This window comes from Ascidia mentula, chromosome 3, assembly GCF_947561715.1.
Source record: "Ascidia mentula chromosome 3, kaAscMent1.1, whole genome shotgun sequence".
In the NCBI taxonomy this organism is placed as follows: Eukaryota; Metazoa; Chordata; class Ascidiacea; order Phlebobranchia; family Ascidiidae; genus Ascidia; species Ascidia mentula.
The window spans coordinates 5,217,743-5,239,229 of NC_138568.1; the positions used below are offsets into that span (position 1 = coordinate 5,217,743).

At 35.1% G+C, this 21,487-nt stretch overlaps 1 protein-coding gene and 1 long non-coding RNA gene across 30 annotated transcripts in view; both read right to left on the bottom strand.

Annotated features, from left to right (window-relative positions):
- LOC145896063 (uncharacterized) overlaps positions 1 to 21,487 on the bottom strand; it is a 93,787-nt gene that overhangs the window by 67,303 nt on the left and 4,997 nt on the right. For 16 of the 28 annotated variants that reach the window (XR_014401650.1, XR_014401648.1, XR_014401649.1 and 13 more), the window contains exons 10-34: positions 21,308 to 21,463; positions 21,167 to 21,220; positions 20,727 to 20,882; positions 20,376 to 20,537; positions 20,120 to 20,281; positions 19,821 to 19,988; positions 19,659 to 19,712; positions 18,875 to 19,030; positions 18,524 to 18,685; positions 18,268 to 18,429; positions 17,969 to 18,136; positions 17,807 to 17,860; positions 17,040 to 17,195; positions 16,689 to 16,850; positions 16,433 to 16,594; positions 16,134 to 16,301; positions 15,972 to 16,025; positions 15,205 to 15,360; positions 14,854 to 15,015; positions 14,597 to 14,758; positions 14,297 to 14,464; positions 14,141 to 14,194; positions 13,774 to 13,929; positions 13,014 to 13,175; positions 11,648 to 11,809 (exon numbers count right to left, since the gene is read on the bottom strand). Coding sequence is in view for 16 of the 28 variants with exons in the window: in XM_082984881.1 (XP_082841007.1) it covers positions 11,648 to 11,809; positions 13,014 to 13,175; positions 13,774 to 13,929; positions 14,141 to 14,194; positions 14,297 to 14,464; positions 14,597 to 14,758; positions 14,854 to 15,015; positions 15,205 to 15,360; positions 15,972 to 16,025; positions 16,134 to 16,301; positions 16,433 to 16,594; positions 16,689 to 16,850; positions 17,040 to 17,195; positions 17,807 to 17,860; positions 17,969 to 18,136; positions 18,268 to 18,429; positions 18,524 to 18,685; positions 18,875 to 19,030; positions 19,659 to 19,712; positions 19,821 to 19,988; positions 20,120 to 20,281; positions 20,376 to 20,537; positions 20,727 to 20,882; positions 21,167 to 21,220; positions 21,308 to 21,463 (3,498 nt within the window). In the remaining 12 variants the exon portion in view is untranslated. Of the gene's footprint in view, positions 1 to 2,440; positions 3,520 to 3,615; positions 3,755 to 4,621; positions 4,770 to 5,181; positions 5,335 to 8,376; positions 8,539 to 9,789; positions 9,952 to 11,647; positions 11,810 to 13,013; positions 13,176 to 13,773; positions 13,930 to 14,140; positions 14,195 to 14,296; positions 14,465 to 14,596; positions 14,759 to 14,853; positions 15,016 to 15,204; positions 15,361 to 15,971; positions 16,026 to 16,133; positions 16,302 to 16,432; positions 16,595 to 16,688; positions 16,851 to 17,039; positions 17,196 to 17,806; positions 17,861 to 17,968; positions 18,137 to 18,267; positions 18,430 to 18,523; positions 18,686 to 18,874; positions 19,031 to 19,658; positions 19,713 to 19,820; positions 19,989 to 20,119; positions 20,282 to 20,375; positions 20,538 to 20,726; positions 20,883 to 21,166; positions 21,221 to 21,307; positions 21,464 to 21,487 lie in introns of those variants that run through there. The other 12 variants (XR_014401656.1, XR_014401655.1, XR_014401654.1 and 9 more) reach the window with 12 other exon arrangements.
- LOC145896070 (uncharacterized) lies at positions 18 to 1,442 on the bottom strand. 2 transcript variants are annotated; one of them, XR_014401660.1, is made up of 6 exons: positions 1,301 to 1,442; positions 999 to 1,136; positions 779 to 877; positions 580 to 722; positions 339 to 435; positions 18 to 149 (listed from the first exon to the last, which is right to left on the bottom strand). It is a non-coding gene; the product is annotated as an uncharacterized LOC145896070 (long non-coding RNA). The 2 variants fall into 2 exon arrangements; XR_014401659.1 differs by having other exon boundaries at positions 779 to 1,136.

Genomic DNA, 21,487 nt, shown 5'->3' on the forward strand with positions numbered 1-21,487 from the left:
TTTGTTGTGGCGCACATGTTAAAAACAAATGCAGCACTGGAAACAGAGCACCCAGATAAAGACAATTTTTCTGTGACATGTAAACATGATGCAAGTCCATTTTCATTTGTTTCATCAAATTCAAATCCTTTAAGCCATAAAGATGGTATCTGAAACAATCCCAATTACAATGTTTTCTAATACAAAATATAATACATGGCGTAACTCAAGGTTGGTTATATATACTATGATGATATATACTTTTATAATGCACAAAAAAAAAAAATATGTATACAATACTTATACTGATGAAAGTATTTGAGTTTTATTAATTATGATAAAAAATAATGTGAGCCTACTTTTGTCTGCCCAGCTGATGCTAAGTTCTGAAAAATTCCTTGTTTTAAATATTTTCATACTTGGTTGTGTGGAAGTTTTTTGCAAGTTTGGTTCCACCTGAAAGTAAAATGTATAAAATAAATTCATACAAAATAAACAGGCTTAGTATTTTAACCTGAGTTGATGAGTTTTCTTCTGAACCCAAAAAAAACAAAACTAGTGTTTCTTTAAGGAACTATTTTGATATAGTGATGAGTTTACTTTGTGGAAGAGGCAATGTGCTGCGATGACAAACAATTTCCATATTTTCGTAATTTTGTGAGGAACATTGCATATTATCTGCTGACGTATATTCAGTTTTTGGTATCATATTACATGCTCCTGTTGCGGAGTGTTCCTTGGGTCTTATGAGAAAAACAGAACATAATAACATAATTCCACCAACGTATCAACAACATACATATGTTTGGAGCAGGAAAGATCCAATGGTATTTGTGGAGGTGGTTCATTATGTTGTGGGTCCATGCTTGTATCTGTTGGAAACTGATAACCAAGTGAACTGAAAACATGGAAATTTCAAATTGATTTTAAATCCATTAGTTTCTGCATCAACTATTTCTACCTCACAAACTTTGAATGTTAAAGTAAACTAGTTTTCATTTACAAACACTTAAATTTACCGGATCAGTTCCTTCCTTATTTCCCTTTTTACTTAAATCCATACCCACTGTCCTTTGATAGGAATCAGGTCTGATGAATCACCAATTAAAAGTTTAAAGTAATGATAAGGAATGTAAATAACGATTTCTTTTAAATTTCTGAAAAAAGACAAATATTATCAATAATCTATGCAAAACAGTAATGTATTAAAGAAACATTTTCGTTTGCCAGATTGGAAAAAATGTTGAATAAATCCTCCACACACTTTTGCAAAAATTACCAATAATCTGCATAATAAAAATTAGCTAATGCATTAACATACGAAAAATGTTGAAATCGTCTGTGCATTTTCCGCGCAACTAACGATCGCCGAAAAAAAATCCTCTGCACAAATAACAAACTTTCCAATTTTGGTTGGTTTGTCTGTGCAATCAGTCTTGCCCCCAAAATTCCTTCACATGAATTACAAATACCTACAATGGGTTTTTGAGGGACCGCGCTTTGAAGACAAAATCATAAATCAAACTTTACCAGGGGAATCACCAGATTTTTCTTTTGACCGCCTGGTGACGTAACGTATAATGATAACGGTTCGTGAAACTTTGCGCAATTTCACAAAAACCAGAAAATTCAATACCAAGGTTCTTAATTGATACAATTCGTGATTCTCAGTATACCGCTGCAAAAAACGTTGTTTGGTGGGTTGAGATTGTGGCTTGTCACCAGAAAATTCTTTCAATATTTTGACCATAAGGTTTACAAAAGTCGCTTTGTTATCTTTCACAATTACACCAGGACTACGAATTATGAAATTCCAATTGGCAGTGAAATGTAAGAATCCTTTAACCTTTTGTAAAGCTACAATAAACTACACTGTCTTGCAATTGAAGTTTACAATTAAAATGATTTCTAAATTCTCGCATAGGTAACTTTTTCTTTTTTACAAATAATGCAATCAAACCTTATTCCTCAACAAAACCCAAACGGCAAACATTTAAACCAGTCGTAAAACTCCAGACATCAACACCAAGCAACAACAACAATCTGTCCCAGAGTAGAAAAGAACACCAGAGGGAAGCTAGTTGACAAAAAAAGCTTTGATATTTTCAACACACCTTGCGACTACAACTATAAAGAAGTTTTTAGTCTATTACCGCTTTCACGCTACAAAGTGCACACAATGCACCTAACTTACCGACAAATACAAATATTACCAAAGGCCGCATTTGTATCCAACTCCAATTGTTCCCAGTTTTACTCTCGGAAAGCACCAGAGACACTGAAACATTTCACCCCCTATTCAGCTTACATGAATTATCCCCAGATAATGCATTTTCTACCTTGTGCAACCAAACATTATTTCTTAACAAAACGTATTAAATCGCATTCAATTCTTGAAGCTTAATTGCAACGAAAACTCAAGTTGGTGACGAAATTTAAACAGAAATATTCAGCATTGAAACTATTTGAAACTTACATTTTTTTATTATTAAGATTATTGAAAAATGGACGCTAAAGGCGTACATTTGAAGAAAAGGGTAAGCAATAATACAAAAAAAGACAGTAAGGGTTAAACATAATGGGGAGAAATCAGTACAAGAAGTCAAGTTACATGGGTAGGCTACACGTCAAGCACCGTACGACCACTTTCTTTTGTACTAATTCGGTTCGGTTCGTTTTTTTCTTACTGGCGATGTTTAATTCTATGGATCTTGTTGAATGCAACATATTTACAAATTCTGTCGTCGTTGGTCGCCTCTTAGCGTATTTGAATCTATAGATTACAAATCGGGCACACAGAAGAGCGCAGTTTAAAAAGCATTTAAAAATGGAGTTATTTTGGTGTATGCCGAAGAGTAAATGCGAAGGAGGACATAAACGTACATAATACATCTATTTAGTATTGATTGATATTGTGACATGTAGTGGTAGAAAAATTGAACGATAAATCACACTAGATGTCGTCCTAAACATGGTCAATGCGGCGAGGGTTCGAGTCCCGGTGTGAGCTGGTAGCATTTTAATAAAACTTTACCAATGCCTTTATGATTTAATGTTTGCATCAAAACGTAATTCACACCAGCAAAATATGTAATATCATAATACTAGTTTGGTTCCACATGAAACAATTTAAAAATTAATCCAGGTCGCCTTTAAAGGTAAACTACACACAAATGTTGAAACCAATGTTTGGTTCGGAATTACAAGTATAAGAAAATCTGTCGTTCAATTGTTGGGAAAACGGATAAACTTGTACAATTAACCCTTCACGTAAAAGAGAATTAAAGACGAAACTCAATGAACCAAAGAGCAGAAAACAAAAATATTCAAGATTCATTAAAAAAACGCCCTTGATTGTATGCCACACAAAAACGTACAATGCAAATGCAACGATGTTTCATACAAATTTGGCAGGATCGCCCCACTGCGCAGGTGACGATCACAGCTATCGTATCGAGATCATGGGGTTCACAGGCTTCACAGCCCAGGCATTGTAGCCTAGCTGGATCAGCCACATTTCCCGACAAGTCGGAGCGAGATCTGAAAAATCATGCTCACGGTAAGGTTTGAATCCAAAATGGCAAATAACACACAGAAGTTGGATAAAGCGCATAAAAAAATATGAAGAATATTTACGGAGCATTTGGTACTGTTATGTGTTCATGACATGGAGTAGAAATGAAGTTTGACGAATCTTATCGTGGTTTCTGTTCCACTCCTTTGTCCTCATGTTCAGCCTAGAAGCGAGATCGTAAGGAAGGGAAAGATTTAAAACCTGACGATGAAAAGTTAAGGATTAAAATATATTGTTACTTGTCGTTCAACAAAGCTCGGCGCATTTCTATCTTAGCAAGATATCGACGAGAAACACTGAACTTTAGTGTGGAATAGACAGAATATTACGATACAGATGATATAAGTTAATTGAATTATGAATGAGTTTTGTCGCCTGGTTGTACATGTCATGCTTTTTTTCCAGTATTTAAAAGTCACCCGATAACAGCAAGGTTCCATAATATTTATGTGGTATTTTGTAAAGTCATCAAAAGTTTCGCTACCAACTTTACTGACATGAAACGATAATCGTTACTTACGCACTAACCTTGATACAGAGTTGCGGGAAATTATCAACGATTACAGTTGAAGTTACTGTGTTGGAAAGTTTAATTTGTACTCGAGGCCAATTTAACGCTGTTACTGAGATTACTAGATTTTTGTGAACTCCAAATGCCGTACATGACTTGTGATAAATGTAAATTTGAAAGGACCCATATTTAACGTTCGTATTGTTTGTGACAACAAAGTTGTACTGTACTGCAGGAACAACCGACCCGAAAAAAATGTCACAAGCGCATTAAACATTACGGAAGAAGTATGGCCAAATAAAAATGTTAAAATGCTTCTGGTACAATAAGTCAGTTGACATTATTGAAATAAATCGTCGGACGTGGCCTGTAACCAAACAATGGTTTCCTAAACATACAAACGAGACTAGCTCTTACGCACCACCGTGTGGTTAGACAGTTGCGGGAGACGCGCCACAAGGTAGAGTAAGAGGTTTTACAAGTTTCAAATCCGTTGCTTCACAACATGGAAAATTTCAATGTTTTATCGATGAAACGTCATTAAGAAAACATGTTACCGGTTTAGGAGGGAGTTGATCTCCACAAAATAATTCCAATCGATCAATCATATTTACTTGAATTTGTTAAACCCAAATATACGGGATGGATTGAAGTGGAGAGTAGGAGTTTGAGATTCACATCTTACCAAATTGTCAACTTTGGTTTCTACAATACAACGGAATGGTTATTTCATATATCGTTTAAATATTATAACAGTAGTGTTGATGAAAGTTTTGTTGTGATTTAAAATTATTTCATGAAGCAAATATTTTGTGACGTGTACTTATTAACGTAAACGCAACATCCACTCAAACATAATAAAATACTTCTGTTTAGTCGAGTTTGTTTGTATGATTTTGTTTTTTGAATTTTAAGCCACATAAACTGAAAATACATGATAGGTATCTTGTGATGTCGACTTTCTTTATATTAACCCAGTGGTGGCAACCTGAGGCTTGCACATGACACAAGCCTTATTAATACAAGACACCCCATGAGGTAAACATATTAATATCGTGTTAGTATCAAATAGCAATGACAGTTTGTACATGATGGGACAACTGGTTTTCATACTTACAGGGTCTGGCAGGTTGTGAAATTTCACTTTGAAGTCGTCATTTATAGCCCAAATACTGACTTCAAGTTCATCTCGTATATTGTAAACACACTTGAGTAAGGTTTTTGCCGCATCACCATGTATGTTAATAAATGTAAGATCCAACTTCCTTATCTGGAAATAAAAAGGTTGAATTAGGAAATTAGTTCAGATAAATGTGTCATTAAATGTTTAACAAATATAATTGCTGATAAAATATTAAAAAACATCGACCTAACGGGTCTCATCAGTGCAGATAGCGGCTAACTAGCCAGAGATAGATTATTCCATTTTGTGTGCAGAAAAGTCTGCAACTCACTGACCATGATTGTCCCATTGCTGGTAAATAACGAAAAGTCGGGCTTTGCACTAAGCCTTACTGAAAGCTTTACAAAAAACAATGAAGAGGTCCCAAAACAGGAGGTTGGTAATGTCCAGAGTGTGCTTTTAGCGAATGGCCACCCTCGTTCGTTTCTGCGGTGAAACCAAGATTCCTCGGCTAAAGGTTACGAAGGGTGTGGTTGTGTTGCTATATATTTTGCAAGGCCTTTGAGACCCTGAAACAGTTGTTTTGAGATTTCTTCATTCAGGTGTCCCAACACCCGCCTAACATTACCGCGTGCTTTGGTTTCGCATCCAAATGATCGTACAGGAGATGCGTTCGATGCTGGAGGTGTGAACGCACACCCTGTGCTGACTGCGACGGCGTATACATTGGCGAGACTGGCTGCGTCCGTCGAACAAAGCAAAAGGAACACAAACGCGACGTAGCCAACCGCGGGTACAGCGTTGTCGCAAAAAGTAGCGGATACAGGTGAATTTTGGAGAAACGACAGTTTTGGATGAAGAAAAACTACAAGTTCAAACAGATGTTTATCGAATAAATGCACATGAATTCGCGCTGAATGTTCAAAAGCAGACATTTTTCCTCCAGTGTATCGACAACTTTTAAACTACTAAGGTATCGAGGATTGTATTAATTTCATCTAGTTGATGAATATTTGTGTTAAAAAAAGCCAATGTTTACTTTTTTGTATGTTTTAAATGACATCGTGAAAGTCTTCCAGCTTCTGCGATACACCAAACCTTTAAGTTTCGTGCACGAGCACAGAAAAAAAATTGGAACGTCATGGGCTTGACTCTGATTGTCCGGTGTGCTTGTGGAGATGCGCATTTTCGGATTGCTCAAACATTTCGGGTTTTTTCACACACGCACTTTCTTTGGATATTTTATGAATAGAAAATTAGTTTACAGAATACGCATTTGTGCACATAAATGAATGCGGTTTTTCCATACAAGATTGTCAGCTAATAGATACTGCCCTCTTCACTTCAGACAACATATGCATTTTAACTGCTCCTACTACCTACAAATGTTCAAGGAATCAGTCATGCATGAAGGTTTTTTGTTAAATTCCGTCACGGCATTTTGTTAACGAACCAGTTATTTAAACTCTTGTCAAACCAAACAATGACAAACGCGCTCCGTGCCCACTTTACGTGATTTGTACCGACTTTGTTGACGGCTGGTGTGAATGCCCGCCCGCTTGAAAACCGAGTCTGATATGAATCCCACTTAATGCTTGGTTTAGTAGACGATAATTTGACAACGCATATCCCAGATCGGCTACAGCTACACAGTCGAGTTTGTTCCGTGCTGTGCCTTTGTCTTCACGTGCAGAACAACTAGTCATTTATTCCAAGACTACTTTCATCATCACAATGACCATTGTTACGTCACAGCTAACACTGTGAAATTTACATTAAAGTTCTAGTGGTTTAACAGACAAATGGCAATGGTTTTTGTACAAAGAAATGCTAAACATGGATAGATCGCAAATTGGTGGCTAGACGGGTAATCTAAAAACGTTTGCGCATCCCTTCTCAACCATTCACTTCCCCCAGCTTAAAATACCCTGATTTAAACAATTATCCACGTAATCAGACTCAAACTTTGTGCATCAAGTGCTGTAACTTGTATGTATTCAGTAAATACCTAAAATTGTTGTTTGAATATAGCTGAAAATTTAAATCCACTTAAACATTGGTGTGATGAACGAAGAAAGTGCATCCAATGTGTCCTAACAGTAAAAAGTTTGGAAACTACTGGTCTAACATACAACTTACTGGTTTCTAAAGTTGTGACATGGAATAACGCCCAACTACGCTATCATAGATAGCTTTTCTCTCTTTTGTAGCCTTCTCTCTGAGCTTAACCCCAAGATTATTTTCGCAACGCAATAACGGCAAACGATTAAAAAATCAATACAGTAAAGAGAACTTTTGCATCACGAAAGCACAACGAAAAGCTTCCTGTTGTTATGAAATAATTAAAGATTGATGTCAGTGCTTACATGACACGTCACTTCGTTTAGCAACGAAAAAAGGGAAACATGGCTGTCTGTGAAGTAATAGCAATAGGGATGCACCGAAACTTTGGGTTGCCGAATTTATTCGGCCGAAACTAAGCTCTTTATAATTATTCGGTTTCGGCCGAACGTATTTGCAAATTCGGCCGAAACCGAAACTTTTTTACTTCGTGCAAGGATGATACGCGAAGTTTAGTATAGATTGGAATCATTATTCAAACTGTACGATTGTTTGTTTTGTTTGTTTATTGTCACCAAAATTATGAAAATCAACGTTTAAGCAGTTGATACAGCAGTCAAGGTTATTCTTTAAGTGCCAATAAAAGGCTGTATGATAGGATTAGATCCAATCCAACACATGTTTTGTTTAAATTTGTTGCGTTAAGAGATGGATACCAAAATTAGTTTCGGTTTATTCGGCCGAATTTATTCGGCAACTTTTGCCGAATATTCGGTTTCGGCCGAATAAAAAAATTGCTGTTTCGGTGCATTACTAAATAGCAACATCACTTTTCACTCAAATCTTGTTACCGGTAGCCATTTTAAGAAAAATATTGGGTTGTGCCACCTTTACATTTATGTCAATATTTTGGTCAATCGCATAAATCGTTAAAACCATGTAAATTTATCCTTGCGAAGTCTTTTAGTTTAAAAATTCATCCTCGCAATCAGGCTTAAACATCGTGTCTCAAATGCTGTAGGCTAAATTGTCAAAAAATAAATTGGTGTATTACAAACGAATCCAGAATAATCAAGTTTGTCGTGGCCGCCAAAAGTTTGGAAACCACTGGTCTAACATACAACTTACTGGTTTCTCAAGTTGTGATATGGAATTTGCAATCTTACAGATTCCATCGCTTGTCATCCTACAACCCAACAGAGACAGATTCTTAATCCACTGAATACATGAAGCAATAGCAGCTGCACTTTCATCATCAACTGTGTCATAATCAAGTTTCAACGACGTCATCTGAAACAATTGAAAAATTATTGGAATCGATTTTTATGTCAACAATAACATTGTGTTAATTGTGACGTCACAGAGGCCGAACAATCACTTGGTGAATTTAATCGTTGAGCTCCGGTAGCTTAGTCAGTTAGAGAAAGAACCTGAATTACACATGGCTCCAACTTAGTAACAAGTTTTGTGACTTCGGTCGCAGTTATATGCTTGCAATGCCACGAGACCCAATCAAATCAAATGGCTTATTACAAGGAATTACAAACTTACTTAATATTCGAATTGGCCCTTCTAGGTTTTGTTAAGGGTACTGTACAAATATTTTTTTTCCTGTGGTGTACTTTTGTATTACTGTTACTTGATCAAGCATTACAAACTTCCAATACCTGCGTCTGATCCATTTTGGCAATAAAAGACGGAATGTGGAACTGTGTTACGTCATCGAATACTAAAACGCATGTTTTGCGGTGGTGCGTGCGCTATAGTTTTACTAGTTTTTACCAGTCAAATCCGGTAAATCGCTAACTTGCCAAGCTTTTTAATGTCATTAACTGGGAGTATCATAAGCACTAAACGTAGTTAACAGAGGTGCAAATTTACACTTCCGCAGTTAAAATAACGTTGTTATAACGCCCAACTACGGTAGCATTGATAACTTTTCACTCTTTTGTAGTCTGGTTCTCTCCGAGCTTAACCTTACGTGTTATGGCGTGGTGCCAACGACGCATACATTAAAGGAGTTTGGGAAATTTCGTTGGCATGTTGTAGACTATTTTCGCAACGTAATAACGGCAAACGATTAAAAAATAAATGCAGTAAAGAGAATTTTCGAATAGTGAAGGCACAACGAAAGGGTTGCTGTTGTTACAAAACAATTAAAGATTGATGTCAGTACTTACATGGTACGTCACTTCGTTTAGCATCGAAAAAAGGAAAACATGGCTGTCTGTGAAGTAATAGCAACGTCGCATTTTTTCAAATCATGCTTCCCATATTTTAAGGAAAATTTTGGGTTGTGCCACCTTTACATTTATGTCAATATTTTGGTCAATCGCATAAATCGTTGAGACTATGTGCAATTATCTTTGCGAAGTCTTTTGGTTTCAACTTTCATCCTTATAATCGGGCCCAAACATCGTGTCCCAAATGCTGAAGGAACTTGTCAAAAAATAAATTGGTGTATTACAAACGAATCCAGAACAATCAAGTGTGTCGTGACCCTAAAACGTTTGGAAACCACTGGTCTAACATACAACTTACTGGTTTCTCAAGTTGTGATATGGAATATGCAATCGTACAGATTACACCACTTGTCATCATACAACGACCCAGAGACAGATTCTTAATCCACTGAATACATGAAGCAATAGCAGATGCACTTTCATCATCAACTGTGTTCCCATCAAGATTCAACGACGTTGTCTGAAACAAATGAAAAATTGTTGGAATCAGTTTTTATGTCAACAATATCATTGTATCAATTATCACATCACAGAGGCAGAACAATCACGTGGTGAATTTAATCGTTGAGCTAAGGTAGCTCAGTCAATTAGAAAAAGAACAGGAATTACACATGGCTCCAACTTAGTAACAGGTTTGTGACTTTGGTCGCAGTTATATGCTTGCAATGGCACGAGTCCCATGAAAATCAAATAGCTTATTAGAAGAAATAAACAAATTTATTTAAGAATTTGAATTGGCCCTTCTAGGTTTCTTAAATGGGAGTTTACAAATATGTTCAATGAATTTTCCTATGTTGTGATTTTGTATTACTGTTAATTGTGATCGAGCTTTCCAAACTACTAAAGCCTGCGTCTGCGGTATTTTGGAATAAAAGACGGGTGTGCCGTAACTGTGTTATGTTACCGAAAACTAAAACGCATGTTTTTGCGGTGTTGTTGCGCCATGGATTATTGAAATAGAAACAAAAATACTGTTTTCTCATAAAGTTACAAGATGCCACCCTGAGTAGATTTTAAGGGCTTAACGTAATACTTATTGCTTGCGAGTCCGGACCTTCTCCTAAACTTAGATACGCCCATGTATGCTAGTATCAAAAGTTGAATATATAAGGGGTCATTTAACACCAAATACACAGTTTGCATTTGAAAACAAACATACATACAAACTAGGAGTGTGCAACCTGCATTGCTGCTTTAATATATCTTCATTGAAAGATTGGCATAATTTAAAATCTAGTATTCCAAGCCCTTCTGGGCTTTTATAAAAGGGAGTGTACTAATGTTTTCCTATTCCGTGCTTTGGATTTTGCTGTCAAAAACGTAAGTACAAACGTTCTCGAAAACCAAAACGCATGTTTTGCGGTGGTGCGTGCGCTATAGTTTTTTTAGTTTTTACCAGTCAAATCCGGTAAATCGCTAACTTGCCAAGCTTTTTCATGTCATTAACTGGGAGTATCATAAGCACTACCCCTAGTTAACAGAGGTGCAAATTTACACTTCCGCAGCTAAAATAACGTTGTTACAACGCCCAACTACGGTAGCATTGATAACTTTTCACTCTTTTGTAGTCTGGTTCTCTCTGAGCTTAACATTACGTGCTATGGCGCGGTGCCAACGACGCATACATTAAAGGAGTTTGGGAAATTTCGTTGGCTTGTTGTAGACTATTTTCGCAACGTAATAACGGCAAACGATTAAAAAATAAATGCAGTAAAGGGAACTTTCGCATAGTGAAGGCACAACGAAAGGGTTGCTGTTGTTACAAAACAATCAAAGATTGATGTCAGTGCTTACATGGTACGTCACTTCGTTTAGCATCGAAAAAAGGAAAACATGGCTGTCTGTGAAGTAATATCAACGTCGCATTTTTTCAAATCATGCTTCCCATATTTTAAGGAAAATTTTTGGTTGTGCCACCTTTACATTTATGTCAATATTTAGGTCAATCGCATAAATCGTTAAAACCATGTGCAATTATCTTTGCGAAGTCTTTTGGTTTAAACTTTCATCCTTGTAATCAGGCCCAAACATCGTGTCACAAATGCTGAAGGAACTTGTCAAAAAATAAATTTGGTGTATTACAAACGAATCCAGAACAATCAAGTGTGTCGTGGCCGCCAAAAGTTTGGAAACCACTGGTCTAACATACAACTTACTGGTTTGTGAAGTTGTGATATGGAATTTGCAATCTTACAGATTCCATCGCTTGTCATCTTACAACCCCACAGAGACAGATTCTCAATCAACTGGATACATGAAGCAATAGCAGCTGCACTTTCATTATCAACTGCGTTCCCATTAAGTTTCAACGACGTCATCTGAAACAAATAAAAAATTATTGGAATCAGTTTTTACGTCACAATATCATTGTAACAATTATGACGTCACAGAGGCAAAACAATCACTTGGAGAATTTAATCGTTGAGCTCCGGTAACCCAGTCAGTTAGAGAAATAACCTGAATTAAACATGGCTCCAACTTAGTAACACAGTTATAACTTTGGTCGCAGATGCATGCTTGCAATGCCAAGAGATTCAATAAAATCAAATAGCTTATCACAAGGAATAAACAAACTTATTTAATATTTGAATTGGCCCTTCTACGTTTTGTTAAGGGTATTTTAAAAATATGTTTTTTCCTGTGCTGTAATTTTTTTTCCTGCGTCTGCTCCATTTTGGAAACAAAAGACGGAATGTGTAACTGTGCTACGTTATAAAAACTAAAACGCATGTTTTACGGTGGTGCGTGCGCTACAGTTTTATCAGCTTTTGCCAGTCGAATCCGGTAAATCGCAAACTTGCCAAGCTTTTTAATGTGTGTATCTGGAAACACTAAACGTAGTTAACAGAGGTGCAAATTTACACTTCCAATGCTAAAATAACGTTGTCATAACGCCCAACTACGTTAGCATTGATAACTTTTCAATCTTTTGTAGTCTGGTTCTCTCTGAGCTTAACCTTACGTGTTATGGCGCGGTGCCAACGACGCATATATTAAAGGAGTTTGTGAAATTTCGTTGGCATGTTGTAGACTATTTTCGCAACGTAATAACGGCAAACGATTAAAAAATAAATGCAGTAAAGAGAACTTTCGCATAGTGAAGGCACAACGAAAGGGTTGCTGTTGTTACAAAACAATTAAAGATTGATGTCAGTGCTTACATGGCACGTCACTTCGTTTAGCATCGAAAAAAGGAAAACATGGCTGTCTGTGAAGTAATAGCAACGTCGCATTTTTTCAAATCATGCTTCCCATATTTTAAGGAAAAATTTGGGTTGTGCCACCTTTACATTTATGTCAATATTTTGGTCAATCGCATAAATCGTTGAGACTATGTGCAATTATCTTTGCGAAGTCTTTTGGTTTCAACTTTCATCTTTGTCATCAGGCCCAAACATCGTGTCCCAAATGCTGAAGGAACTTGTCAAAAAATAAATTGGTGTATTACAAACGAATCCAGAACAATCAAGTGTGTCGTGACCCTAAAACGTTTGGAAACCACTGGTCTAACATACAACTTACTGGTTTCTCAAGTTGTGATATGGAATTTGCAATCGTACAGATTACACCACTTGTCATCACACAACCACCCAGAGACAGATTCTCAATCCACTGAATACATGAAGCAATAGCAGATGCACTTTCATCATCAACTGTGTTTCCATCAAGATTCAACGACGTTATCTGAAAGAAATGAAAAATTGTTGGAATCAGTTTTTACGTCACAATATCATTGTAACAATTATGACGTCACAGAGGCATAACAATCACTTGGTGAATTTAATCGTTGAGCTCCGGTATAGTTCAGTCAGTTAAGGAAAGAACCCGAATTACACATGGCGGTCAATTTTATGGTTTAATTAAGACATAGGCTACAGTCCACAACAAACCAGAGATATGCTTTTAGGGAACAAAATTATTTTCAGTGTATGCTTTATCACATCCTGGACCAACACTTACTGTCAAACCAAAACAAGTCTTTATGTGTGGCCAAGGATGTGTAGAGACATTCGAACTCCCTTAACTTGTTCTGTTAGCGTACCAACATACAGCGTTATGTTTACATCCCACATACTGTTGTGATATTTAAATGTTTTTATATGTCTCACTTCTGATCAGGATTTTAGACATTTTATTAGTTGTGTTGTTGAGTATTGTGTTTATGTTACAAGAACTGATGATGGCAAAATACAAATCCTTGTTACAAGGTTAGTGATCACCAGGTATCGCTTGCAATATATTGGTTTTAAATCCAAATATAAACAGTCATCTTAGTTCGTACCTTTTGTTTTATTGCATTGGCAACTTCTTGAATTGCAGAGTTACTGGCATGTTTCATGCTAATTTCAAGTGTTGGAGGAAGTAAATGAATGAAACATGACAAAACACAAGCTTCTGCATCACCATCCACTGTAAGATGGCTTGCAGTTAAATCTGACTGTGAAAGGGGGTAAAAACATATTGATTGATATCAGATGGTTATGAACCAAAGTTATAAAGTTCAGCTTCTAGAAAATGTTACTGTAAGCAGATTCTACTTCTTGAAAAATGCTTTGTTGCTAACAAAATACAACAATGAATGGTTCGATAATATCTGAACAAGTTTCTTTTTGCAATATTATACACATAAATTTATACCACTTTCAAACCTCAAATGCTGCTTCAGTGCACTTTTTAACCAACATCTCAGGAGGCACAGATCTCTGAAAAATACAAATATGAACTTACATGAATCAAGTTAAATGTTGGATTTAAGTGTAAATAGTTTGTTCATTCCATTAAAGTAAAGAATTTAAACGATTTACCAGTAGTACATCTGGAAACAGATCAACCTTTCCACAAGCTTCAATTCTATTCACTGACATTTGGAACCTAGTTATTGTCAGCTTGTTAACATGTGGCGTTGCTTGATCCAAAAGCAATTGCAGGATCGAATTTGAAATAAAGTTTCCACTGATATCCAGGCAGTTCATCTAATAGAAAAGTTTATGTTTGTTTCAGCAAAAAAACTTCCGTTAGAATTGCTGCACTGTTGTACAACATGAACTGTTTTATTAATCATAATATTTATAATCAAAGTTTTAAGCGAAAAACAATTAACTTACTTGATGTTCCAATCGTGATGCATTAGCAGCAATTTTACACATGCTGGAGCCAGAAATCTGACATCCAGACAAAGATAGGTTTTTGATTAAATGAACAATTGATGCTATTGCAGATGCAGCTTCATCATCGATTTTGTTGCTGTCAAGTTTGAGCGAAGTAAGCTGACAAAAAAAAGCAAGAGAAATAACGTCAGTAGCTCCTGCTATTTAATTCAGTTTTATTGCAAGTATTTGTTACAATAAAATGAGAAACTCACTTGATGTTGGGATCCCAACAAAGCAGAAGCAATTTTACACACACTGGGACCAACAGCATAATAACCAGTCAGAGACAGGTGTTCAATCAATTGAACATTGGATGCTATTGCAGATGCAGATTTTTCATTCAGATCAATGCTGAGTAGGGTGAGTGATCTAAGCTGAATATTAAATATTAACAAATTACATTCTGTTTTAAAGTTGACTTGTAAGTTGGCAATGGGGACATGACACAAAATAGTTGCATACATAACATGACTGCATGCAAACTTTTGTGAGAATAACTCAATATTACCAAACAGACTCCTGTTTTGGTTTTTAATCTTTTATCATTTAAGTAAGAAGCATACCTTTTGTTTCATTCCACTGACAACTTCTTGGATTGCAAAGTTACTGACATTTTCCATAGTAAGTTCAAGTGTTGGAGGAAATAAATGAATGAAACATGACAAAACACAAGCTTCTTCATCACCATCCAGTGTAAGATGGCTTGCAGTTAAATCTAACTGTAAATAGAGAAAAGAGTAGTTAAATTTAGTTGCCTTTTGTCTTTGCATACTTAACAATATTTGCAATATACTAGATGCAAAAACACCAAAAACTGTATATCCTAACAGTAAAATGTATATCAAGACACACATTTTATTTTGTGATTTTCTATTTTATTTTGTGATAAAAAAATCTTGATTGATATCAGATGGTTATGAACCAAAGTTGTAAATGACAAGCAAAGTGGAGCCAATAATATGAATTATGTAACCTACAGACAGATGGCCACTGTTTCGACCTTGGCCGTTTGGTCAGCAAAGTCTTCTGATAGTCACACCAGCTGCACTGATGAGACTTTTTAGGTAGAAACAGTGGTCATCTGTCTGCAGCTTACACAATTCAAAGTTTTAAAGTTTAGCATCCAGAAAATGTTACTGTAAGCAGATTCTACTTCTTGAAAAATGCTTTGTTGCTAACAGAAATACAACAATGAATGGGTGCATAATTAGGAGCAATTTTTTTCTACCATGGCACATATTTTAAAATTGCAAGTTTTCGAATATTCTATCCAATCTAAACGAGTTTTTTTTTGCAATAATGTACATACAAATTGTTAACACTTTCAAACCTTAAATGCTGCTTCAGTGCACTTTTTAACCAACATCTCAGGATGCACAGATCTCTGAAAAATAAAAACATGAAGTTATTGGTAAATGAATCAATTTAAATGTTGGATTTAAATGAAAATAGTTTGCTCATTCTATTAAAATAAAGCATTTAAACAAACTACCAGTAGCGCATCTGGAAACAGATCAACCTTCCCACAAGCTTCAATTCCATTCACGGACATTTGGAACTTAGTTATTGTCAGCTTGTTAACATGTGGTGTTGCATGATCCAAAAGCAACTGTAGGATAGAATTTGAAATGAAGTTTCCACTGATATCCAGGCAGTTCATCTAATAGAAAAGTTTATGTTTGTTTTAACAAAAAAACTTCTGTTAGAATTGCTGCACTGTTGCACAAAATGAACTGTTTTATTGATCATAATATAATAAATCGACTTAAAGTAAAAAATAATTAAACTTACTTCATGTTCTAATCTTGATATAGAAACAGCAATTTTACACATGGTTGAGCCAGAAATCTGACATCCAGACAAAGACAGGTTTTTGATTAAATGAACAATTGGTGCTATTGCAGATGCAGCTTCATCATCAATTACGTTGTTGTCAAGTTTGAGTGAAGTAAGCTGACAAAAAAAGCAAGAGAAATAACGTCAGTAGCTCCTGCTATTTAATTCAGTTTTATTGCAAGTATTTGTTACAATAAAATGAGAAACTCACTTGATGTTGGGATCCCAACAAAGCAGAAGCAATTTTACACACACTGGGACCAACAGCATAATAACCAGTCAGAGACAGGTGTTCAATCAATTGAACATTGGATGCTATTGCAGATGCAGATTTTTCATTCAGATCAATGCTGAGTAGGGTGAGTGATCTAAGCTGAATATTAAATATTAACAAATTACATTCTGTTTTAAAGTTGACTTGTAAGTTGGCAATGGGGACATGACACAAAATAGTTGCATACATAACATGACTGCATGCAAACTTTTGTGAGAATAACTCAATATTACCAAACAGACTCCTGTTTTGGTTTTTAATCTTTTATCATTTAAGTAAGAAGCATACCTTTTGTTTCATTCCACTGACAACTTCTTGGATTGCAAAGTTACTGACATTTTCCATAGTAAGTTCAAGTGTTGGAGGAAATAAATGAATGAAACATGACAAAACACAAGCTTCTTCATCACCATCCAGTGTAAGATGGCTTGCAGTTAAATCTAACTGTAAATAGAGAAAAGAGTAGTTAAATTTAGTTGCCTTTTGTCTTTGCATACTTAACAATATTTGCAATATACTAGATGCAAAAACACCAAAAACTGTATATCCTAACAGTAAAATGTATATCAAGACACACATTTTATTTTGTGATTTTCTATTTTATTTTGTGATAAAAAAATCTTGATTGATATCAGATGGTTATGAACCAAAGTTGTAAATGACAAGCAAAGTGGAGCCAATAATATGAATTATGTAACCTACAGACAGATGGCCACTGTTTCGACCTTGGCCGTTTGGTCAGCAAAGTCTTCTGATAGTCACACCAGCTGCACTGATGAGACTTTTTAGGTAGAAACAGTGGTCATCTGTCTGCAGCTTACACAATTCAAAGTTTTAAAGTTTAGCATCCAGAAAATGTTACTGTAAGCAGATTCTACTTCTTGAAAAATGCTTTGTTGCTAACAGAAATACAACAATGAATGGGTGCATAATTAGGAGCAATTTTTTTCTACCATGGCACATATTTTAAAATTGCAAGTTTTCGAATATTCTATCCAATCTAAACGAGTTTTTTTTTGCAATAATGTACATACAAATTGTTAACACTTTCAAACCTTAAATGCTGCTTCAGTGCACTTTTTAACCAACATCTCAGGATGCACAGATCTCTGAAAAATAAAAACATGAAGTTATTGGTAAATGAATCAATTTAAATGTTGGATTTAAATGAAAATAGTTTGCTCATTCTATTAAAATAAAGCATTTAAACAAACTACCAGTAGCGCATCTGGAAACAGATCAACCTTCCCACAAGCTTCAATTCCATTCACGGACATTTGGAACTTAGTTATTGTCAGCTTGTTAACATGTGGTGTTGCATGATCCAAAAGCAACTGTAGGATAGAATTTGAAATGAAGTTTCCACTGATATCCAGGCAGTTCATCTAATAGAAAAGTTTATGTTTGTTTTAACAAAAAAACTTCTGTTAGAATTGCTGCACTGTTGCACAAAATGAACTGTTTTATTGATCATAATATAATAAATCGACTTAAAGTAAAAAATAATTAAACTTACTTCATGTTCTAATCTTGATATAGAAACAGCAATTTTACACATGGTTGAGCCAGAAATCTGACATCCAGACAAAGACAGGTTTTTGATTAAATGAACAATTGGTGCTATTGCAGATGCAGCTTCATCATCAATTACGTTGTTGTCAAGTTTGAGTGAAGTAAGCTGACAAAAAAAGCAAGAGAAATAACGTCAGTAGCTCCTGCTATTTAATTCAGTTTTATTGCAAGTATTTGTTACAATAAAATGAGAAACTCACTTGATGTTGGGATTCCAACAAAGCAGCAGCAATTTTACACACACTGGGACCAACAGCATAATAACCAGACAGAGACAGGTGTTCAATCAATTGAACATTGGATGCTATTGCAGATGCAGATTTTTCATTCAGATCAATGCTGAGTAGGGTGAGTGATCTAAGCTGAATATTAAATATTAACAAATTATATTCTGTTTTAAAATTGACTTGTAAGTTGGCAATGGGGACATGACACAAAATAGTTGCATACATAACATGACTGCATGCTAACTTTTGTGAGAATAACTCAATATTACCAAAGAGACTCCTATTTCGGTTTTTAATCTTTTATCATTTAAATAAGAAGCATACCTTTTGTTTCATTCCACTGACAACTTCTTGGATTGCAAAGTTACTGACATTTTCCATGGTAAGTTCAAGTGTTGGAGGAAATAAATGAATGAAACATGACAAAACACAAGCTTCTTCATCACCATCCAGTGTAAGATGGCTTGCAGTTAAATCTAACTGTAAACAGAGAAAAGAGTAGTTGAATTTAGTTGCCTTTTGTCTTTGCATACTTAACAATATTTGCAATATACTAGATGCAAAAACACCAAAAACTGTATATCCTAACAGTAAAATGTATATCATGACACACATTTTATTTTGTGATTTCTATTTTTTATCATTTATTAATAAGGGAAAGGGGGTAAAAAAATCTTGATTGATATCAGATGGTTATGAACCAAAGTTGTAAATGATAAGCAAAGTGGAGCCAATAATATGAATTATGTAAGCTACAGACAGATTGCCACTGTTTCGACCTTGGCCGTTTGGTCAGCAAAGTCTTCTGATAGTCACACCAGCTGCACTGATGAGACCTTTTAGGTAGAAACAGTGGCCATCTGTCTGCAGCTTACACAATTCAAAGTTTTAAAGTTTAGCATCCAGAAAATGTTACTGTAAGCAGATTCTACTTCTTGAAAAATGCTTTGTTGCTAACAAAAATACAACAATGAATGGGTGCATAATTAGGAGCAATTTTTTTCTACCATGGCACATATTTTAACATTGCAAGTTTTTCAATATTCCATCCAATCTGAACGAGTTTCTTTTGCAATAATGTACATACAAATTGTTAACACTTTCAAACCTTAAATGCTGCTTCAGTGCACTTTTTAACCAACATCTCAGGATGCACAGATCTCTGAAAAATACAAACATGAACTTGTAGGTAAATGAATCAAGTTAAATGTTGGATTTAAATGTAAATAGTTTGTTCATTTCATTTAAGTAAAGAATTTAAACGAATTACCAGTAGTACATTTGGAAACAGATCAACCTTTCCACAAGCTTCAATTCTATTCACGGACATTTGGAACTTAGTTATTGTCAGCTTGTTAACATGTGGTGTTGCTTGATCCAAAAGCAACTGTAGGATAGAATTTGAAATAAAGTTTCCACTGATATCCAGGCAGTTCATCTAATAGAAAAGTTTATGTTTGTTTTAACAAAAAAACTTCTGTTAGAATTGCTGCACTGTTGCACAAAATGAACTGTTTTATTGATCATAATATAATAAATCGACTTTAAGTAAAAAATAATTAAACTTACTTCATGTTCTAATCTTGATATAGAAACAGCTATTTTACACATGGTTGAGCCAGAAATCTGACATCCAGACAAAGACAGGTTTTTGATTAAATGGACAATTGGTGCTATTGCAGATGCAGCTTCATCATCGATTTTGTTGTTGTCAAGTTTGAGTGAAGTAAGCTGACAAAAAAAGCAAGAGAAATAACGTCAGTAGCTCCTGCTATTTAATTCAGTTTTATTGCAAGTATTTGTTACAATAAAATGAGAAACTCACTTGATGTTGGGATTCCAACAAAGCAGCAGCAATTTTACACACACTGGGACCAACAGTACGATAACCAGTCAGAGACAGGTGTTCTATCAAGTTAACACTTGATGCTATTGCAGATGCAGATTTTTCATCCAGGTCAATGCTATTTACAGTGAGTGATCTAAGCTGAATATTAAATATTAACAAATTATATTTTGTTTTAAAATTGACTTGTTAGTTGGCAATGGGGACATGACACAAAATAGTTGCATACACAAAATGACTGCATGCAAACTTTTTTGACAATAACTCAATATTACCAAACAGACTCCTGTTTTGGTTTTTAATCTTTTTTCATTTAAGTAAGAAGCATACCTTTTGTTTCATTCCACTGACAATTACTTGGATTGCAGAGTTACTGACATTTTCCATGGCAAGTTCAAGTGTTGGTGGAAATAAATGTATGACACATGACAAAGCACAAGCTTCTTCATCACCATCCACTTTAAGATGGTTGGGGATGGTATCCAACTGTGAACACAGAGACAAGTTCAGTTTTTCTTAACCTGTAAGTTAACTAACTCGAAACAGGTATTTTAAATGCTCATTAACATATAAAATATCCTTCCCACAATGATCAAATGTTAATTTTCCTAAAATGATCATCTTTCATAGGAGTAAAATTCTCCCATTAACAGGAGTAAAAATATATAGTGTTTGACATTTAAAATAGAAACAACCAACGTTATTCATGCTAATAAATGTGGTTTACTTTTTGATACTTGAGAAAAGGTTTAGTTAGAAACTATTCAAACCTCAAATGCTGCTTCAATGTAATTTTCGATGAACATTCCAGGATACACTGAACTCTAAAAGATACAAATAACATGTTTCATAATCTTGGATCACAACAGATTAAGTTTTTGATTAGATTCAACAAAGAGCCAAACAATTACCGGAAGTACTTCCACCATCCCACATGTTTTAATTCCAATCAGTGATATTTTAAACTTCGTTGCAATCAGCTTCTTAATGTGCAGTTTGGCTGGATTGCATAAACATTGTAGAAAAGATTTAGAAATTGGGAGTCCTGTGACATTAAGACAATCCATCTATAAAATAATAAAAATTCCAGT